Raw genomic sequence first — 22,757 nt, forward strand, 5'->3', positions numbered from 1 at the left:
TGATGTTAGAGTAATCTGTGAAAGGCATTAAACTATGGGTCAAAAAGCTGAATCTATTTTTGTCTGAAGAAGGGTCCTGACCCGGAACGTCAGCTTTCCTGCTCCTCTGATGCTGCCTGGCCTGCTGTGTTCCTCCAGCCCCACGCTGTTGTGTCTGAATCTATTAAACCCATTTTCTAACACTGATAGATCACGAAACTGTAGAAAACATTGATGGGTCTTTGGTGAAACTTTTCCACATCTGTGAGAGAATTATTAAACAATTTCATATCTCCAAACTGAATTTTGGTGACTAGCCCAGTTTCATTCTGAACTTTAGTAAAATAGAATGAAGGTTGGAGTTTCCAAGATTGGGAATTATTATTTTTGGGTCCTCCAGAAAATGTTATGACAGAAAGAATAATGCTATCTGTTTTACGTACAATGCAAGTTCATTAATTATGTAAACAAAGAATGGAATTATCTTGGTATTCCTCGAATGAGGTTTACTTTTTAATAACAGTTCCTGCAAAATTTTAAGTAGTTTGAACATGAGCAGGCTATTTTGGTCATGATATTTTCAGCCTCTCTGAGAGGGTGCCCTTTACTGTTATGAAACATTAGTTTTCTTTTACATACAGTGTAAAACAAGAATATTTTTAAAAGACACTGCCTTCGGACATTACTCATTGCTCTTGTCGAAGGCACTTTTAAAGAACAAAAATCTTCAGTCAGGTGCTTTGAGATCTTTCAAATTTATTTCTAGAATCTCTTCATAGCAAATAAAATCTGTGACAGTACTTATGCTCCTCAGATCAATTTTTGCTACACCAAATTGGAGCCTCAGATGAATGTATCATGATTGATAGAAAGATCTCCAATGTCTGTGAAGTCTTTTTTATCTCCTGAATCTTTAAATATGGCATTTGATTCAATCAAGTATGGATGGGAGCTCATGTTTTGAATAAAATTTGTTGAGTGATTTATAGCTAGGATACGTTGATCAAATCCAGCAGTGCACAAGAAATCATTTATTTAAGAAACTAGCTCTGTTTAGAAGAACTCTCTTTCTGTTGGCATCTGTTTAGTCTGTGGCTAAATGCAGGGTCCTGCTGTACGGTTAATTCCATCTTCAATACAAATAGATACTTTCTCCACATGAAACATCTACTGTATAAAATATGAGCAGAATTGTCTACTCGCACTATTACTGGAACATGACGACTTTTAAAGCAAAAAATTATCTCATCCAAAGAGTGGTGGAAGTATATTATGCCTTCATTTCATTACTACAAAAGAACACGGACACAACTGGAAGTTGCCCCAAAATGAGAGGTAGGGGGTGAGAGAGAGAAATAAATCCCCCTTCTTTATTTATCCATTTCCCTCTTCTCATCCCGTTGTCAGGTTTGTGAAAATGTTCTGATCTGCAAACATGTTGTACCATCTAATTGCACGTAATACAGCCATATCAGCAGTCTGATTGTGTTGCTGTTTGCTCTTGTAAGTTCAGTTGGGCAAAATGTACAATGACTCAATGGTCATTTAAAGCCAGTGCAGATCAATTTGAGAAATTATTTCACTAAAACCCAATCTTAATTTTTGGTATACTGTTCACAAGCTGTGACACTTACACAATATTTCCTGTACAGCCTCAAGATAATGAACCTTCGGTGCAGCAACATCAATGGGAAACCCAAGAAGATGGATCTCCTTCAGTTTTGACTCACGGGCTTTTTGACTTTTGCATGACCTGGAGAATTCAGATCTAGATTTATAAGTCAATTAATTCATTGCTGGAACTATGCAAAATTGAAAGTGAAAATCTAATTTTCCCAGTGCATAGTATTTGATAAATATTAATGATGCCTCTCAGCACAGTAAAGCAATCTGGCAAAATATATTAGTAATATCAGATCAAATGGTTCCATTTTTCTACCATTCTTTGGAAGGATAAATGCATATACGTTACTGAACATACTGGTTTTGTTAAATTTATACACGTTGCATACAGTTACACGAATGAGGTTACCCATGTGAGGCTAATAGTCTTGATATATAAACGTGTTGCAACATAACCTAGTGAAGTATTATTTTTGTAGCTTGTTTAAGCACCCCTAAGGTTAGTAATTTTAGTGTTGACACTAAGATTACTAAGTGAACTGCAAGTGTAATGTTCAGAGCAATGCACCTTGGATTTAGGTGCTTTTTCTGTCTTCAGAGTTTTTTTTAAACTTCCTGCAATTTAGTGCGTAATGTTAAAGGAGGGGGGTGGGGAGCGAGTGGAATGTCATTCTCATGTTGTTGGTGACTCCTCTTTCTCGTAGATATTTCAACATTACTTTTATAATCAATTGGGACACCAGCAATATCGACTATTACCAGGACCATAGGAACAGGAGCAGGCCATTTAGATTGTATCAGAGATAATGGGAACTGCAGATGCTGGAGAATCCAAGATAATAAAGTGTGGAGCTGGATGAACACAGCAGGCCAAGCAGCATCTCAGGAGCACAAAAGCTGACGTTTCGGGCCTAGACCCTTCTTCAGAGAGGGGGATGGGGTGAGGGTTCTGGAATAAATAGGGCGAGAGGGGGAGGTGGACCGAAGATGGAGAGAAAAGAAGATAGGTGGAGAGGAGAGTATAGGTGGGGAGGTAGGGAGGGGATAGGTCAGTGCAGGGAAGACGGACAGGTCAAGGAGGTGGGATGAGGTTAGTAGGTAGGAAATGGAGGTGCGGCTTGGGGTGGGAGGAAGGGATGGGTGAGAGGAAGAACAGGTTATGGAGGCAGAGACAGGCTGGGCTGGTTTTGGGATGCAGTGGGTGGAGGGGAGATTTTGAAGCTTGTGAAGTCCACATTGATACCATTAGGCTGCAGGGTTCCCAAGCGGAATATGAGTTGCTGTTCCTGCATCCTTCGGGTGGCATCATTGTGGCACTGGAAGAGGCCCATGATGGACATGTCATCTAAAGAATGGGAGGAGGAGTTGAAATGGTTTGCGACTGGGAGGTGCAGTTGTTTATTGCGAACCAAGTGGAGGTGTTCTGCAAAGCGGTCCCCAAGCCTCTGCTTGGTTTCCCCAATGTAGAGGAAGCCACACCGGGTACAATGGATACAGTATACCACATTGGCAGATGTGCAGGTGAACCTCTGCTTAATATGGAAAGTCATTTTGGGGCCTGTGATAGGGGGAAGGGAGGTGGTGTGGGGGCAAGTGTAGCATTTCCTGCGGTTGCAGGGGAAGGTGCCGGGTGTGGTGAGGTTGGAGGGCAGTGTGGAGCGAAGAAGGGAGTCACGGAGAGAGTGGTCTCTCCTGAAAGCAGACAGTGGTGGGGATGGAAAAATGTCTTGGGTGGTGGGGTCGGATTGTAGATGGCGGAAGTGTCGGAGGATGATGCGTTGTATCCGGAGGTTGGTGGGGTGGTGTGTGAGAACGAGGGGGATCCTCTTTGGGCGGTTGTGGCGGGAGCGGGGTGTGAGGGATGTGTTGCGGGAAATGCGGGAGACGCGGTCAAGGGCTTTCTCGCCCGCTGTGGGGGAGAATGTTGCGGTCCTTGAAGAACTTGGACATCTGGGATGTGCGGGAGTGGAATGCCTCATTGTGGGAGCAGATGCGGCGGAGGTGGAGGAATTGGGAATAGGGGATGGAATTTTTGCAGGAGGGTGGGTGGGAGGAGGTGTATTCTAGGTAGCTGTGGGAGTCGGTGGGCTTGAAATGGACATCAGTTACAAGCTGGTTGCCTGAGATGGAGACTGAAAGGTCCAGGAAGGTGAGGGATGTGTTGGGGATGGCCCAGGTGAACTGAAGGTTGGGGTGGAAGGTGTTGGTGAAGTGGATGAACTGTTCGAGCTCCTCTGGGGAGCAAGAGGTGGCGCCGATACAGTCATCAATGTAACGGAGGAAGGGGTGGGGTTTGGGGCCTGTGTAGGTGCGGAAGAGGGACTGTTCCACGTAACCTACAAAGAGGCAGGCATAACTGGGGCCCATGTGGGTGCCCATGGCCACTGCCTTTGCCTGTAGGAAGTGGGAGGAATCGAAAGAGAAGTTGTTGAGGGTGAAGACGAGTTTGGCTAGACAGATGAGGGTGTCGGTAGAGGGGGACTGGTCGGGCCTGCGGGACAGGAAGAAGCGGAGGGTCTTGAGGCCATCTGCATGAGGAATACAAGTGTATAGGGACTGGACTTCCATGGTGAAAATGAGGTGTTGTGGACCAGGGAATTGGAAGTCCTGGAGGAGGTGGAGGGCGTGGGTGGTGTCACGGACGTAGATAGGGAGTTCCTGGACCAAAGGGGAGAGAATGGAGCCCAGATAGGTGGAGATGAGTTCGGTGGGGCAGGAACAGGCTGAGACAATGGGTCGACCAGGGCAGGCAGGTTTGTGGATTGTTGACCTTACCATTTTGTACAGTCATGGCTGATTAAACGCTTCAGTGCCTTTTACATACCCATCCTATAACCTTGTGTGCTACTCGTAATCAGAAATTAATCATTCTACCTGTACCTTAAACATGCGCAGTGACTGACTTCAACAACTCTGTGGTAGAGAATTCCGAAGGTTCACAAGCCTTTGAGTAAAATAATTTCTCCTTCGTCATTTGGGTCTCTAATTCTGGGAGATTTCTTGTATCTTCCTCAGTTAAAAATGGATAAAAAGTAATCATTTAGCTTCTCTGTCATTTTGATATTCCTCATTATAAACTCTCCTTACTCTGCTTTTAATGGACCCACATTTGTTTTACCCAAATATTTCCTTTTTCTGTACCTCCAGAAACTATTATGGCCCCATGTTTGTCTGATTTTATTTGTAGAAATTAGGTTTGTATAGATAGAACTTTGCTTTTTGATCCAAAGAGTTGACAAGCTTCTCTTCCTTCTGTCATTGCTACCGAAGAAGGGAGCTAAACTATTTTGAGATATCAGAGCGGTTGTTGTAAGCAACATTACAAAGGTGGGAAAAGTCCAAGGCCTTGGAAATGGATTTGGAGTCGAGGTGGAGACATGAACAAAATTTGAGAAAAATGCTTTATGCTGGTTAGCTGATGCACTTACCTCTTGTTGCTTTCCCAAGGGTCAGGTTGAGTCCAATAAACTCCTCCTTCCTCCCTCAGGCATCAATGAGAGACATTTAGATAAGTAACTGCAATCTTCCACTCACATTGGAGTTTTCCCAGGATTACATAAGCCCCATCGCAGTGTCAGCAACACAGGAAGTGACGGCCCAGTGTGAGGCTGGAGTAGCATGAGAGTTGAAAACTTTGCAGCCTTTGAAGGCACAATAAGGCCACGCTGATCACTGTGGTGGAGGCGTGATATTCTTCAGACAGGTATCTCTGATTGTGCTGGAGCAATGAAGTGACATTTGAGCACATTTGCTGTGAGTCCTTTGGAAGTAATTCTTGGCTGATCAAGATCTTTATCTTGAGCCAAAAACTGACACAAAGAACACTTCCTTGTGCAGTGAAGCGAGATCTAACCATTGTTTGCTGATTTGTGTAGTCAGGTGCATTCATGATGGTATCATTTCACCAGATACTTATTAAACAAGGAAGCACACATATAGGGCAACAGATCTGAGCGGGTGACCATACCTAACACTTGGGTCACCGATTTATTCAAGACATTCAACTTCACACCAAAATGCAAAGGAATTTTGTGGTAACTGGTAGTGTCCCTACCTTGAGGCCAGGAGGTCCAGGTTCAAGTCCCACTTGTTCAAGAGGTGTGTAATAACATCTCTGAACTGTCTGATTCGAAGATATCCTAAACCAAAATGCAAAATTCCAGAGAATTGTGACAGTGTAAGGGACTGAGTATCCGGATATAGTGTTCAGTGAGAATTTAGCCACAGATTGCTAAGGGGCTTGGGGATGTAGGATCTTGTGTGTACCTGCTGCTTGTAATACATTCTTTTGGATTATTTCATTTCTGGGCATTGTGAGGGTTAAGAACAGTACACCATTTAACTTAGATAACAAGGTGTAGAGCTGGATGAACACAGCAGGCCAAGCAGCATCATAGGAGCAGGAAAGCTTTCTTGCTTTTATGATGCTGCTTGGCCTGCTGTGTTCATCCAGCTCTACACCTTGTTATCTGAGATTCTCCAGCATCTGCAGTTCCTACTATCTCTGAAACATCATTTAACTTAGTGCTATTTGTAAAACCACAAGCAAGAGAAAAGCTCTCTGTGTAAAGCTATTTTCTTCAATCTATTATAGCAGATATTTAGGCTGCATTTGTACCCCAGTTCTAGCACTGCTACAAAAGAAAACCACTCTGCATCAAATCCTCCAAGTTGCAGTGTATGCATAACCTTAAGTACTTTTTTTTTCACTTTAGCTTTCATGCGCAACCTGCAACCGCCAATCCTACGTGCTCCCTTCCTCTACAGCTCCCAGATTCTCACCCATATCTCAGCCCATGACACAAGTATGATCCTGAGTTAGTAGTGTTTAATAGGAACGACAATGGGAGAGCTTGACTGTGTGCTGTAATAATGGTGTGAACATATATTAATATCATTTGGATTTTTAAAATTGAGGCAGGTGGATTTTAATTTCTGTTCTGTGCAGCTAACTTTTCAAAGCTGCCAGAAAATCATTTGGGAAAATAACGGAAATGTATTATTTCCATGGAAGCATGTGACTATGTAACCACTTGGCCAGATAAAGTGCTTGCGGTGCTGGGTTTATGTCACACAGAAGAAAAAAAAAAATCAATGGGCACCATTACTTTAACTTGAGTTCAGTTCAGACAAATAAGCTTTCAGTTTTATCTGAGCAAAAGAATCTGGTTTTCAGCTCAGGTGTGCAGTTTCGCACTGGCAGATGGACAGGTTAGTTTGCCAAGTCTCCAGGCAGTGAGGAGTTTGGATAGAGGCTGTCAGACTGCAGGAACCCATGATATATAATGAAGTTGGAGAGTGCTCAGAAGAGAATTTACCATGATGTTGCCAGGATTTGAGGGTTTGAATTATAAGGAGAGCCTGGATGGGCTTGGACTTTTTTCACTAGAGTGTAGGAGGTTGAGAGGTGACCTTATCGAGGGTTTCTAGAACCATGAGGGGTATAGGTAAAGTAAACGCCAGGTGTCTTTTCCCCCGGGGTGGGTAGATTAGGGGACATATTTTAAGATGACACCAGGGAGTAGCAAAACTATGTAACACTTTTCACTGTATTTTGTAACAAGACATATATGACAGTAAATAAATCAAATCACATCAAATCAAAATAATTTTAAGTTGAGAGGAGAAAAAGATTTTTAAAAAAAGACGAGGGTTTTTTTTATACACAGACTGGTTCATGCGTGGAATGAACTTCCAGAGAAAGTGGTAGGTGTAGGTACCGTTATAACATTTATAAGACATTCACTAAATACATGACTAAGAAGAAATTTGGAGGCATATAGACCAAGTGCGGGCAGGTGGGACTGCTTTTATTTGGGAATCTGTTTGGTAGGGATTAGTTGAACTGAAGCTGTTGCTGTTACTGTGCTGTTTGACTCTGATTTTAACTGAAAGGAGGTTTAAGCTATTAGAACGGGGAGGTAATTTTAACCACTCGCATCTCTCCAAGAAGAAGAACTGGAAAGAGCCAGTTAAGTTAGAAGCTAAGGAGTTAAAACAGGATTGATACTTCCCTGGGTTTGAGCCTCTGAAAGGGAGGAAGTGTTTTTGAAGGGAAACATTTTTTAGCCAGATGATGGGCGAATGGAATGCGCTGCCTGAGACCGTGGTGGAGGCAGGTGCTGCTATAACATTTAAAGAGCACTTAAAATGCCAGGGCATTGTAGGCTATAGATAAAGTACGGGTAAGTGGGATTAGTGTAGTTTGGTGTTTGTTGGTTGGCATGGACATGGTGGGCTGAAGGACTGTGTTCTATGCTATGTAACTCTCTGACTGTTGAAAGCAACAATGTCTTCTGTAATAGAGTTTCACAAAAGCTGTGGATGTCAGAGGCCCTGATAAGTGGTCCAGAACAAAGATCTACAAAATGAGTGCCAGAAGATCATTTTACCATGCAAAACATTACTATTCATGTTCAATCTCTTTCTCGTGTTGTGCCACGTTTACATACTTTGTATCATGACTGCTGATCAGCAGCCAGAAATGGGGTCCTTAAATTAAGGATTTTTTTTCTATTCTCTGCCTAACCTCAGAGCACAATTGCAGTACCTGCACTGTTGGCCTGACTGAGATCTTCAAACTCTGTGCAGACCTGAAAATTTAACTTGTGATTTTCACGTGCCTTTATAATGACCTAATTCTGTGTTACAACTCAACTGTTTTGTAATGTCATCATGAATATTTTTAACACACTTTTGGTTTGTTAATTCCAAGGAATAATTTTTCTTGAAGGCAGGATGTCAGAATATGCTGAGAGAAAACAGTGTAATATCTCTCGTACCTGCTGTGAAAGAGTCACTTACTTTTGGAAAGTATGTGTAAATATATAAGATTGTCTTTCTTTCAATTCCCTCCTGCAGACGATCAAGTCTCTTACCTCTTACTATCTGATATGACATGATTTAGTGAGTGATGGAACAAGCTTGATAGGCCAAATGACCTGCTTCTGCTCTTGGATATTTTGGAAGAGTTTCTAGTGCCAAGCTTAAAAAAGCTGAAGTTGGTAGAAAATTTTCACAAACTATCGAATAGGCTCTTTTACAGGATTCATGCATATTATTTCAGCAGGTTTAAAATGGGCATGCACAAATCTGTTTTCCTCTCATTGTCCTGCTTTTAACTTATTTCTCTGTGTTTACATGTGTAGTCATTCCTGTTTCTCATTGCTCAGTTTTAAGTTACTTTCGTCTTTCTCTGCATACACCATCCCAGGTTTCTACCTGTTTGTGTATTTAGATAGTTGGTGTATGATTGTTTTCCACTGAAGTGGGGAACTGTATATCACAAAGTCTAATGCACTTCCCCCTCCTACTTTTAGGAAATCTTTCAACATCTAATTTTCTTCTTTGCGTAGGCCTGTTTCTATTAAATTGAATGAAGACAGAGCTAAAATATTGCATTTTGTTGTCTGGATGATGTGAAAGGGGTAGATTTCAGCATCACAGAATGGAGAGAAATGCTAAAGTGAATTTGACGTGCTTAAATTTACAACTTTAAGGTATTAGCCTTTTCTCAAGACTCCTTTATGTTGTGGCGTTAAGAATAAAATGCACTTTCCAGGTGCAGCCGAACCAGGACATTGCATGTTGGATCTTTCTGAAGTTATGTAGCTTCCATGTTGAAGTTCACTTTGTCCTGGTGAAAACATTAAGTTGTCTTTGTAAGATCCTGGCTGATTCCTTGGAGTTAATTTTCCATCCATACTGTTACTACTTCTGCAAATTTTAACAACTTGCCTGTATGGTGACAAATCAATTAATATATGGAAATCAAAAGAAACCGTGTACATCAGTAACATTCCTCTGGGCATTGTCCTTATTGAACAAGATTTTCATTTCAGTCACTTACCATTTAGCCGAATGCGCATCTTGGTCTTGTTCATGGCCTGAAGCTTAAATACTTCACTTTGATGTTCAGATAAAATTGCCGAAACAGTTTATCCTACTTTTAATCCCATATTATTTGTACTAACATTGTTTGATTGTCTAATTCTGTTTTCATGCAGTTCATTAAAGAAGATATGAAAGACAAAGATCCTACCAGTAAAGGCAATAAATTCCATAAAGAAGACAAGCACATCACAGTGAGAGATTTGTGGAACCACTGGAAAAACTCAAAAGGTAGGACCCTACAGTAGCTAAATGAGAATAACTATAGTAAAAATATATCTCATAACAATAAGAATGGAAGGTACTGTATCTCTGCAGTGTTGGGCAGGATGATTTCGATATTATCATCCACTGAAACCCCGTGTGGCCACAGCAAAGTTTAAACTAAAAACGTTCAAGGTTGGGAGCTGTTTAAACAATTTGTCTACTTTTTTCTTCCATGTTGATATGACTTAACATTAAAATTTATGCAGTTTTCTGATATCAGCGAGTGAAACTTTGCTTGTGCATTTACATAAATATAACCAGGTAGAATAGTGGCTGCCTCAGCCATGTCTATTGCTTTTAGAGGGCTCAAGATGCTTATTAATCCAGTTGGTTCCTGTAAATAGTCTGCAATGCCTTACTTAGATGCCAGCTGATCGTGTGACTGTAGACAGTTAAATAACTGTATTTATATTCTAATCAATCTGTTCAGAGACATCACTACATAACTCTAGAGCAGGTGGGAATGCTTTAACTAGACCAGATGAAAGTGACTGCATGTGCTTTTCAGTTAACAGGAGTGCTAATTGCCATTCACCGCTTTAATTTCTGAATGAAAATGAAAGGAAGCTGTAATTGTGTGTTTGTGTTTGCAGCTATTCTGCTTACTTTGGAAGACACACCAATACAATTGATGTTTGTGTGTGGACTTGCACTGTAATTCTAGTAAGAGATTTACGTTAACTGGTCTTGAGTTCCCCCGCTTACTGTAATAGAGCTCCTATCCGGAAATCTAAAAGAAGGAAAAAAAAGTATCACAAAGCTTTCATTATAACAGAAGTTTGGAATAGCCAATTTCTACAGAGACCTCTCCTGTGCTAAATGAAATCTACATGATTGACAGAGCAAATTGAATGGATAGATTTTAAGATTAAAATCTCATGACAAGTGTGGCATTGTGTTGGAGACAATTTTATTAAAATGAAAAGGAACAATCTAATTAGAGAGTCAAATACTTTGTTCGGAGTAGTGACTAATGGTTTCCTGGATATTGAGGTAAACTTTTCACTCTTCTGTGGTATCAAACTGTGAAGGAATCATCACAAAGTACAGTTTTAAGGTGCAAAGGGTTGCGCTGTATTTAAAGTACAGTTTGCGAGATGCAATTCAGTCCCCATTTTAAAATCATACATCCTGTCCTTATTTTATGTTTCAGTTATAATTTCCTTTGTGCATATTTCTTTTATGAGCTGTCCTCATTAATTTGTCAGCTGTAGTTTACACTCCTGACTAATGGATACAACACTCTCACCTGGGACAGCATATCATTCATGTTGAGAAATTCCATTCTAAATACGAAGAATGGAATTTGCAATTGTAAAACAATTCAGGTGTGAGGATTGAAATGTATTAAAATTTGCATAATATAAATAATCATTGGATTTAGCTATTTTTGTGCATTTCCAGCATTGGGATTGCAACCCACTGTGAACCCTACGACTGGAGTTAATATTGGTAACCTCGTATTAGTGAGTGATGTGACTAAAGATCAACATCGGTTTATCCTATTTACAGGGTCATGCGCCAGATATAACTGCCCACACAGAACTAGACACATTGGAGTCTGACATCAAATGAGTGGTTGCATGACCTTATTCTTAAAGGTGCAGGACTCACATGGCATAAAGCCACACCAAACTAGAAGGTTCTTCTGCTAAATTCTTGATTTGCTCTATTTTAAATCATGTGTGTTAATACAGCACCATGACTATCCAAACCAGTTTTAACCAGTTTTTTTTCTGACCATTGCTTAGCAACCCTTAACCTGGAAATGTGTGTGGCATTTATAAACCACATGAAAACAAGTTTAGGTTGGCTGTCTGTGTATTCCAATAATGGATTCACTTACGAAGAATGATGCGTTAGGAGCAGGTGTGACCAGTGCATCTTTTAAATTGAGATTTGGAAAATGAGGAGTAAGTTCCGTTGATGTCCATATTAAACTTGCAAGAATAATGAAGACCAAAAATCATGCAATAAAAATGCGTCTAGTTTTCTTTTTGCATCTGTTATTAAATGTATTAATACACTTCACTTGTGTCATTGCAAATTCAGTTGTAATTGAAAATGTAACTTATTATGGCTTTGTGGCCAGAATCATTTTGAGTTTTTGAAGTTAGATCAGGTACCACAGGGTTAATATTATCAACGTTGCAGGGCAGAATGAACTGATAAGACATTGTCAAACTGTTTTGCAACACAGGAATTCCCTTTTCCATTGAAGCCCTGTTTTCCATTGAGACCAGTAAGTTTTTAAAAATAATAAGACAAACCGCTTTCACAAGAACTAGGAGCAGGAGTAGGCCATCTGGCCCCTCGAGCCTGCCCTGCCATTTAATAAGATCATGGCTGATCTATTTGAGACTCAGGTCCAATTACCCGCCCAGTCACCATCACCCTTAATTCCTTTACTGTCCAAAAATTTATCGAGCCTTGCCTTGAAAACATTCAGCGAGGTAACTTCAACCACTTCACTGGGCAGGGAATTCCACAGATTTACAACCCTTTGGGTGAAGAAGTTCCTCCTGACCTCAGGCCTACATCTGCTTTCCTTTATTTTGAGGCGATGCCCTCTCGCCCTAGTTTCATCTGCTCGCGGAAACAACCTCCCTGCCTCCACCTTATCTATTCCTTTCATAATCTTACATGATTCTATAAGACCTCCTCTCATTCTTCTGATTTCCAATGAGTATAATCCCAGTCAACTCAGTCCCTCCTCATAATCCAACCCTCTCAACTCTGGGATCAACCGAGTGAGTCTCCTGTGCACCCACTCCAGTGCTAGTATATCCCTTCTCAAGTAAGGAGACCAAAACTGCACACAGTACTCCAGGTATGGCCTCATCAGGACCCTATACAGCTGCAGCATAGCCTCCCTGTATTTAAACTCCATCCCTCCAGCAATGGCAGACAAAATTCCATTTGCCTTTTTAATCACCTGCTGCACCTGCAATCCTACTTTTAGCAATTCATGCACAAGAACACCCAAGTCCCTCTGCACAGCAGTGTGCTGCATATTTTACCATTTAAAACATAGTCCATTTTGCTGTTATTCCTACCAAAATGGATGACCTCACACTTATCAACATTGTACTCCATCTGCCAGCCCTTTGCCCACTCACTTAGACTATCTATATCCCACTGTAGACTTTGTGTCTTCTGCACACTTCAGTCTACCACTCATCTTAGTGTCATCTGCAAAGTTTGACATACCACACTTAGTCCCCAACCCCAAATCATCGATGTAAATTGTAAACCATTGCGGTCTCAACATTAAACCCTGAGGCACACCAGTAGCCACTGACCTCTAACCAGAAAAACACCCATTTACCCCTACTGTTTGCTTTCTACTGGTCAACCAATCGTCTGTCCATGCCAATACATTACCTGTAATACTGTGCAACTTTATCTTATGTAGCAGCCTTTGGTGTGGCACCTTGTCAAATGCCTTCTAGAAATCCAGATACACCACATCTACAGGTTCCCCATTGTCCACCATGCAAGTAATGTCCTCAGAGAATTCCACCGTATTAGTTAAACATGACCTACCCTTCATGAACGCATGCTGGGTGTTCCCAATGGGACAATTTATATCCAGATGTCTTGCTATCGTTTCCTTAATGATAGATTCAAGCATTTTCCCCACTACCGAAGTTAAGCCAACTGGCCTATAGTTATCTGTTTTTTGTCTACTTCCTTTTTTAAACAGTGGCGGCACATTGGAAAACAGCCAATCTGTGGGAACCACCCCAGAGTCCAGTGAATTTTGGTAACTAATTACTAGTACAGTTGCTATTTCCCCCATCACCTCTTTCAGTGCCCTGGGATGCATTTCATCAGGGCCAGGAGACTTGTCTACCTTTAGCCCCATTAGCTTGCCCAGCACTGCCTCCTTAGTGATAATGATAGTTTCTAGGTCGTCACCTGCTATAACCTTCTTTCAACTCTTTAAATGCTTGGGAAAGGAATGAGTCAGCCTCAGAAAACATACTATGATCAATTCTGACTGAGGTTAAATGCTGCTTTATACTCAGCTATTAATTTTAAGTCAGAGATAAATTTGTGTTCGGCAGTGGTGTTGAGGAATATAGGCCTAAGGTAGGTATATGGAGTTAGACCATAGATCAGCCATGATCTCATTGAATGGTCGAACAGGCTTGAAGGGCTCCTGTGTTGTTATGTTCCAATGATAAAAGTGAAAAAAAATCTTTAGTTTTTAAGCAAATATAATAAAAGCAGCATTCTGTGTTTCATACATTTTTGTTTCTGATTACTATCTACCAGAGTCCACTTTGGCTTGGAAGGATTTGAAAGTACTTCAAACCATACAGCTGCTAACAGTTAACTTGCCTGTTAATTAAACTCCCCAAAACCTATCTCAGAGTTCAGTGCCTGGCAGTGACATCCTTTTATGTGGACTGATAGCGGGAGGATAGAAGAGCAGCGTGGGAGTGCTGGTGGTGAGAAAAGAAAAAGAGATATGACTTATCAGTAGCCATGTACCTATGGAGATGGACTAAATTAATGCAGTTTGGCGAATACCAGAAACAAACAAGAACTAGTAAAAATGTGCAGGTGTTTGCTTATGGATTTGGCTTAGTCGCCAGTGCTAGAAAAAGATGGCAGTTTTAATTCTGGAGTGTTTGTTGCATCTTGATACAGGATTTTGTCAGAAGCACCGTCGATGATCTTTAAAATAATTACACTTAATAGGGGATGAAGACTGCGGGCAGCTGCATTTACTAAAGCTAGCGACTCTGTGAATAGTGCAGTATTAAAGTACCTTGTCCTGTGTCAGGCTCAGCTGTGTCTGATTACGTGAGTGAAGAGTTATATTCAGTGTATGACCCTGTGGATGGGATAAGTTGATATTGATGTTCAGTTACATTGCTGTCTAATATAATGATTTGGATAAACTCATATCAGCTTCCGGCTCTTGGACGGACATTCCCAGATGCGATCACAATTCTGATGTGGCCTCGATTCTGGGGCAACTGCGGGATGTCTGCTAGGTTCTAACTAGAGATGACCAATTAAGAAAGCACTGTCTGGAGCCCCAGGAGGCAGCTCCATGTGACTGTAGTCAATGAATGTTGTACCTCCAATACTAAAGAGTTGAATTTTACTGGCATGTCAAAACAAGCTTGGAGAATCCAACACATTCCCACTTGTGTGAGACGTTGCTGCTGGGTACTCTGCAATCTACTGGGATTGGCTACAAGCTCCACAGACCTGAGCAGTCGCTTAGGACAACTGAGGACCCATTTAGGTGCTATTTTGTGACTGTGCTGTTGTTGGAGCAGGCCAGCTTAATTGACGCAGACCAATGGGAGCAGCCCATCTGATCACTGGAGCCAGAAAACTTCTGCCCCACAGTGACAGGGTCATAGAGACTGAAAACTGCGACCACATCCACAGAGGGTTCCCCATCCACTCTAACTGCTGTGCCAGCTTTGGGCCTCTTTTTTTTTCCTTCTTGACTTCTCTCACGAGGGAGGTGGATCCTGCTGAGGCGAGTAGGTGAGCTTGAGGGGCTGTTGCCTACTCGCTGGGACGTCAAGAGGGAAAGAGGCCTTAAGCTGGTAGAGCAGTCAGAGAGGAAGGAAGACCTCTGTGTGGGTGTAGTAAGCCGATGGGGTCGCAGTTTTTGGTCTCTGAGACCCTGTCATTATGGGGCAGGAGTCTCTTGCTGCAGTGGTCACGTGGATTGTTCCTGCCTCAGTTGAGCTGATTGTGCTGGCACGTGATGGGGCTGCCCCCCACAATGGCACTGCCACAAAATGGCTGCTGTGGAGTTGGTACCCAATCTTGATGGACTGCAGTGCTCACAGAAACGGGAATGAGTTGGAGAGTCGACCCAATGTGCGTCACCCATTTCTCTGTCTGACCTCCAAGCTTGTTTCATGTGGCAGGAAAATGTAACTCTTTCGTATCTGAGGTAGAAAATCCATTGACTAATGTCACATGGAGCTGCAGAGCTAAAAGCATTTTGATTTATGTGCAAAATGTCCTGGCTAATTGGTGTGAACATAAGTGGTAGCCCTATTTAAAAACAAATGTGAATCTATTTGGTTCTATACAGCAGTATTATTTGAATGATGCTTCGGTGATGTAAATAACTTAAGGACATAGAGCCATAGAGTAATGCAGCATGGAAACAGGCCCTTCAGCCCAAACTGGTTCATGCTGACCATGGTCCCTACTCAGCTAGTTCCAATTGTCTGCATTTGGTCTATATCCCTCTAAACCCTTCCCGTCCATATACCCATCCAAATGTTTTTTAAATATTGCTATCGTACCTGCCTCAACCAGCCTCTCTGGCAGCCCACTGTCTGCATGAACAAGTTGCTCCTTAGGTCCTCCTTAAATCTATTCCTCTCACCTTAAACCTATGCCCCTTTAGTTTTCATCCCTGGGAAAGAGACTAATGTATTCACCCTATCTATGTCCTTCATGAATTTATACACCTCCGGTAAGGTCACCCGTCATTCTCTTTTATGTTGCAAGGAATAACGTCCTATTCTGGTCTACCTCTCCCTATAACTCGGGCCTTCTAGTCTTGGCAATATCCTTGTAAATCTTCTTTTGTATACTTTCCAGTTTAACTGTGTCTTTCTTATAACAGGGTGACCAAAATGGTACACAGTACTCCAAGTGATAACAACAAGAACATAATATCTCAATTCCTATACTCATTGTCTCGACTGATGAAACCTAGCATGCTAAATGCCTTTTTCACCATCCTGTCCACCTGTGACACTACTTTCAACGAACTATGTATTTGTACTCCTAGGTCCCTCCGTTCCACTACACTCCTCAGGGTCTTACCATTTACTGTATAAGCCTTATCTTGGTTTGACTTTCCAAAGTGCAACACCTCACACTTATCAGTATTGAACTGCATTTGCCAATCCTCAGCCCACTTTCCCATCTGATCAAGATCCCTCTGTAATTTTCGATGACCTTCTTTACTATCAACTGTACCTCCTGATTTTGTAGCATCCAGAAACTTACTGATCATGACTTGTACATTCACATCCAGATCACTTATGTAAATAACAAAGATCCTAGCACCGATCCCTGTGCCACACCACTGGCCACAGGCCTCCACTCCAAGAACCAACCTGCAACCATCATCCTGTGCTTCCTACCATTGAACCAAATTTGGATCCAATTGGCTAGCTCGCCCTTGATCACATATGACCTAACATTCATGACTAGCCTGCCATGTGGGACCTTGTCAAAGGCCTTACTTACTAAAGGCCATATGGACATCATCCACTCCCCCCCCCCCCCCCCCCCCCCCCCCCCCCAATCCATCCTCTTGGTTACTTCTTTGAAAAACGCTAAAAGATTTGTCAGACATGACTTCCTGCGCACAAACTTGTGCTGACTATCCCTATTCAGACCTTGACTATCCAAATATTGGTAATCCTGTTTCTCAGTATCCTCACCAATAACTTGCCTACCACTGGTGTAAGGTTCAGTGGCCTGTAGTTCCCTAATTTGTCTTTACTACCTTTCTTAAACAATGGAACAACATTAGCCACCTTCCAGGCTTCCATAACTTCACCAGTGGCTAAAGATGAAGTGAAAATCTGTGCAAGGGCCTCTGCAATTTCTTCCCGAGCCTCCCACAACATCTGAGGATGGACTTGATCAGGCCCAGGGGATTTATCCATCCTAATGCGCTTTAAGCCTGCAAACACCTTCTCTCTGGTAATATGTATGTGGTCTAAAACATCCCCGCTGGTTTCCTTTATTTGCTTTGCATCTGTGATTCTCTCGTCAGAAAACGTTGAGGAGACTTATTTATTATTTATTAAAAATCTCCCCCAAATCCGTCTCACATCCTGTTTTTGCTCTTCAGATTTCCCTCTTAAGTATACTCCTACCTCATGTAGGGATTCACTTGAGCCTGATAGCTTGAACCCAGTGTATGCCTAACCAAAACCTCGATATCCCTGTTCAGCCAGGATTCCTTTACCTGTTAGATTTTCTCTTCACCCTAACAGAGACATACTGTCCCTGGATTCTTGATATCACACTTTTAGAAGGCTCCCATTTGCTAGTCATTCCTGTACCTTAAAACAGACACACACCCATTTGACCTCTGCTAGATCTTGCCTAATGGCCCCAAAATTGACCCAGCTCCAGTTTAGCACCTTAGTCTGTGTACCTGTCCAATCTTTTTCCATAACCGTGTTAAAACTATGAGAGTTATGGTCGCTGGACCCAAAGTATCCTCCGACTGACACTTCAGTCACTTGCCCAACTTTGTTCCCTAAGAAGAGGTCCCATGTTGCATCCTCCCGAGTAGGGCCCTCTACATGTTGATTTAGGAAACTTTCTTGGACTTGTCCTGAATTGCAAGTTTATTTTGTTTTCACTCGCTCCCCTTCTCAAGAAACGTCAATCTTTCTTACTAGTCCAGCTTTCTTAAGCAATCTGGAATTAAAAGGGATGAAGAATCAAGCTCCCAGGTTTCATCCTTGTTCATTACAATGCGTACAAGTCACAGAAAAGTGGGAAGAATGAGGTCATCTCAGTAGAGGAGTTGTTTATCATTAATCCGAGGCCTTTTGAAGAGTTCAAGAATAGGCTGGTGACAAATGGTGGCTGCAATTTTCACTCCACAAGTTTCAGTGGAATATGCTGGTAACTGTATTTGAGGGTTGAGATGGATTCAGTGACACAGTGACTTAACATCTGGTTGGCTTTTGTTCTGCTTTCCTACACTTCTGTGCTGTCGTGCACTCTGCCTGGTGTGACCTGGGTCAAGTCGTCTATGCAGGCCAGATGGATTAGCAACTGGAAATAGTTAAGGACAGTTCCTGTCTGCTGCATGCCTGTATCATTTCAGACTGCAGGGCTTCCAGCTACGGTCCAAAAAATGCTGCCAGGAAGTCTCCAACTGTGAACCTTCCCTTCCTGTATCTGCTATTTTCCCAACTGCAGGGCTGTGCGAAGTGATGAGGCCCTGCTGCAGAGGTGCTGCCTGAGGCAGGGTGCAAGCTGGGGGTCACACATCAGGCCAGATTTTCTGAGGGGTTACAATCTTGCCACTCTGGCCTTTTTGAGAAGAGATTCCACTAGGGGCTACAGAAATACACTTCATTCTTCGCACACAGCTGACAGTGAAAGACAAACTGTGCACCCTTTTCACAGCAGAAATTTAAAGGTCGAGATCGCTACTTTGACAGTGTTTGTCACATCTTAGGTATGTAAGGTGAGTGTAACGTTAGGGAGCTTTGGCAGGGTGTTAGGTGTGCTGGGGGCAGAGGGGAGTCAGGTAAGTAGGCTTCCTACTGAGTAGGGAGCAGGAAGCCAGGTTTAGGATGCTAAATGAGTAGGAGAAGGGGGCGGTTTGGGAGCAGCTAATTAGGGTGCCATCTAGGTAGGGGATACTATGCCCGATGGGTAGGGTCAAGCACAGTGGGTAGGTGCTAGGTGGTAAGGCGTGCTAAAGAGAGGATGCATTGTTTAGGGTAGGTCAGCGTGGATGGGAGAAATCTGGTTTGCTGGTACACTGGAAGGGTAAGTATTGGGTCAGGAAGGGTTTAGATCCATTAGTGTGATGATGGAGTGGTCAGGTTGGTTGGTGTATGGTCTAGTCTGGCCAGTGTAGGGCTTAGGGTTTGGGATTGGAGGTGTTGTGTTTGGGCGTGGTGTGAAGTAAGTGAAGGATATGTCAGATTGGGGAGATGTGTGCGTCATGGTCACCTGGGAGTGTGTGTGGTAACTATGGGGTCAGTTTAGTAGTTATTCTGCCCCCTCTATGTTATTAATTGCCTGACTTTCCCCGAGGAACTATTGACTTAACATCATCAGAACTCTCTGAAATCACCAGTTTAAAGGGAAACTTACAGAGGGCTCAGACTGTAGAGAGGTTGCAGTGGAAAGTTTAATTTCCTGGGATAATCCCTCCAGAGTCTGCTACAGTAGGGATTCTTCAGGGTGTCCGTACGACACGCCCATCGATATTGCAATAATGGATGTCTGACCTTCAGAAAATCGGACTTTTCGAGGACTCTTTTGTAAGGGAAGTAAAAACTGTCTTGAATAACTTTGGTTGATGACTACTCTTTCAGGAGGTGCTTTTTGAATCTCATGGGTTCCTTTCTCATTGGGGCAATGAACCGGAAGTGGAATGATGCTCATCATTTCAGATAAAGACTGTAGCAATGTCTATGTGGGATTGCTCAAATATATTAATAATCAAACGTAGGAAGTCTTACCTAAATTGTTGCCATCCCTTAACTCTGCTCCATAGCAGGAGCCTTTATTGGGCTTGGCAAATACCTCAATGTCCGGAAATTGAGCCAAGAAGTCTTGTGTACTGGAAAGAGGCTGTTAGAATATAAGTTAATCTTAAGGTACACTTATTTTTCAAATTTAGCAGTGCAAAATTATTCCAGATTAAGTTATGAGGATATATTATCCAAATCTGATCTGTTTTGTCTCGAATTTAAAAGGTTAACAGGTGATCTGATTGAAATCTTCAAGACATTAAGGAAAAGGCAAGGTAGATAAACTTTTAGAACTAGAGGCACAGCTTGGGAATTGGGGTTAAACCTTCCAAGAGCGATGTTAGGAAGCACTTCTACGCACAAAGGATGGTAGATGTTTGGAACTCTCTTCCACAAATGGCAGTGGATGCTGGATCAGTTGTTAATTTTAAATCTGAGATAGATACCATTTTGTTAGGCAAAGGTATTCGGGATATGGGCCAAAGACAGATGGATGGAGTTAAGCCACAGATTAGCCATGATATCATTGAATGTTGGAATAGCTTGGAATGCTTCTGTTCCAATGTTCACACCAGGGCATGAAAGGTGGAGATGAGGGTCCTCTCTACAGGAGGTTTCTCAACTTTTTTCCTTCTGGGGTTTCCCTCCAACATTAATAGTTCGGTAGGCCCCTGTAACAGTAGATCTTCAGTGTGAAAATCAAGTTACCATTTACAATTGCATTTACATTAATTTTGTTTTATTTTCATAATTCGGAATTTGTTGAGTCAATCTCTATCTGTTATGTTGAGGTGATCATACTGTTAATGAGGTGAGTAAATAAATAGCCTGTGTGCCAAATACTGTGAGCTCATTCTATGCAATCTCACAATTTAAGGATGAGATTTAAGTTCTGCCACATCCAGTAGTAATGCAGAATGAAACAGGAGCAGGAGAAGACTCCACAAAATTTCCATCCGCAACGATGGAGCAGCTCAGCACATTCGCGGGAAAAAGCAAGGCTAAAGCATTTGCAAATGTTGTCAGCCAGAAATGTCGAGTGGATGATCCACTTCAACCACTTCTTGAGGTCTTTAATATCAGAGATGCCAACCTACAGCCAATTTGATTGACTCCGTATCAGGAAATGGCTAAAGGATTGGCAGAGCTGTGTTTGCCGTTGTCGTTTCTGGTGCCTGAGTTGATATCAGGTGATCTGCCCAGTTTCATTCCTTTAGACACTTGCTCATGATTTGATACAACTGAGTGACCTGCTAGGCCATTTCAGAGGGCAATCAAAAGTCAACCAGATTGCTGTAGGTTTGGACTCACATGTAGGCTAGACCAGGTAAATGCAGCAGATTTCCTTTTCTGAAAGATATTAGTGAACCAGATGGGTTGCTACATCAATTAACAGTGACTTCGTGGTCATAGTTAGACTTTCAATTCTGGATTTATTTCTAAGTTAAACTGCAGTACCAGCTTGGATCCCCAGAACGTTACCTGATCTATGGATCACTAGACCAGCAACAGTACCAATATGCCATTGTCTCCCTCCTCCCTGTTCACAATGTTCAGAGTAACTCCCTCTGAGAATGAAGCAGCCAGTGTACGTAATCAACAAGACCTGGATACCGTTCTGTCTTAGGATAATGAATAGCAGTTTTGATGTGATCAACACGGTTAATAATTAGCTTCAACAAGAGAAATCTAAGCATACCCCCCTTGGCATTACCATCACTGAATCCCCACTATCAACAAAAATCCAAAGAACTGCGGATGCTATAAATCAGAAGCAAAATCTAAAATTGCTGGACAAACTCAGCAGGTCTGGCAGCAACTATGGAGAGAAAGCAGAGTTAACATTTCAGGTTCAGTGCTGTCTTCTTTACAACTCAAGTTTATATCCTTCAATCAAATCTGTCCTGGGTTTCAGTGGAAATAGCACCACCCATTTTACTGTTTCGTTACAGTTCAAATTTTCAAGCCCTGTCAACATCCTCTGTTAACCACGTCTGATCTCTCTAGTGCCTTCTGAAGAAGGGTCACTGGGCCTGACTCTGCTTTCTCCCCGTAAATACTGGCTGACCTGAGTTTTTCCAGCATTTTCAGATTTTGCTTCTCCACTGTCAATATCCTGAGGATTACTGTTGACCAGAAACTGAAGTTGATACGCTGTTATAAATGCTGTGGCAACAAAAGCAGGTCAGAGGGTAGGAATTCTGTGACATGTAATTCGACTCCTGTCGCCTCATTGTCTCTTGGAACAAGACAGGAATGTGTCAGAATAAGCTGCACTTGCCTGGATGAGTTCAACCTGATTTAGGATGTAGTAGCCTGCTCGATTGGCGCTCTGTTCACCAGCTTAAGCATTCACTACCTTTTACCACATGCACAGTGGCAGCAGTATCTATAATCTATGAGATGCTTTGCAGCAATTCAACAAGATTTGATTGTCAGCTTGTTTTGAGTCCAGGTGGCACAGTATTTAGTACTGCTGCCTCACAGTGCTGGGGACCCAGTTCAATTCCAGTCTCAGGAAACTGTGCAGACTCCACACAGACTTCTCCCTGTGTCTGCGTGGGTTTCCTCCGGGTGCTGCAGTTATCACGTGAAGTCCAAAGATGTACCATGGGAAATTCAGGGTTACAGGGATAGGGTGGTGGGTGTGAGTCTGGTTGGGATGCTCTTTGGAGGTCAGTGTGCACTTGAGGGGCTGAATGGCCTGCTTCCACACCTCATGGATTCCATGACCTCTACCACACTGCTACC

General features: G+C 42.4%; 1 protein-coding gene across 3 annotated transcripts in view; it reads left to right on the forward strand.

Annotated features, from left to right (window-relative positions):
• stim2b (stromal interaction molecule 2b) overlaps window positions 1-22,757 on the forward strand; it is a 163,535-nt gene that overhangs the window by 90,927 nt on the left and 49,851 nt on the right. For all 3 annotated transcript variants that reach the window (XM_048532391.2, XM_048532408.2, XM_048532398.1), the window contains one exon: window positions 9,609-9,723. In XM_048532391.2, the coding sequence (XP_048388348.1) occupies window positions 9,609-9,723 (115 nt within the window). The remainder of the gene's footprint in view (window positions 1-9,608; window positions 9,724-22,757) is intronic.

Source organism: Stegostoma tigrinum, chromosome 1 (assembly GCF_030684315.1).
Source record: "Stegostoma tigrinum isolate sSteTig4 chromosome 1, sSteTig4.hap1, whole genome shotgun sequence".
Taxonomy (NCBI): domain Eukaryota; kingdom Metazoa; phylum Chordata; class Chondrichthyes; order Orectolobiformes; family Stegostomatidae; genus Stegostoma; species Stegostoma tigrinum.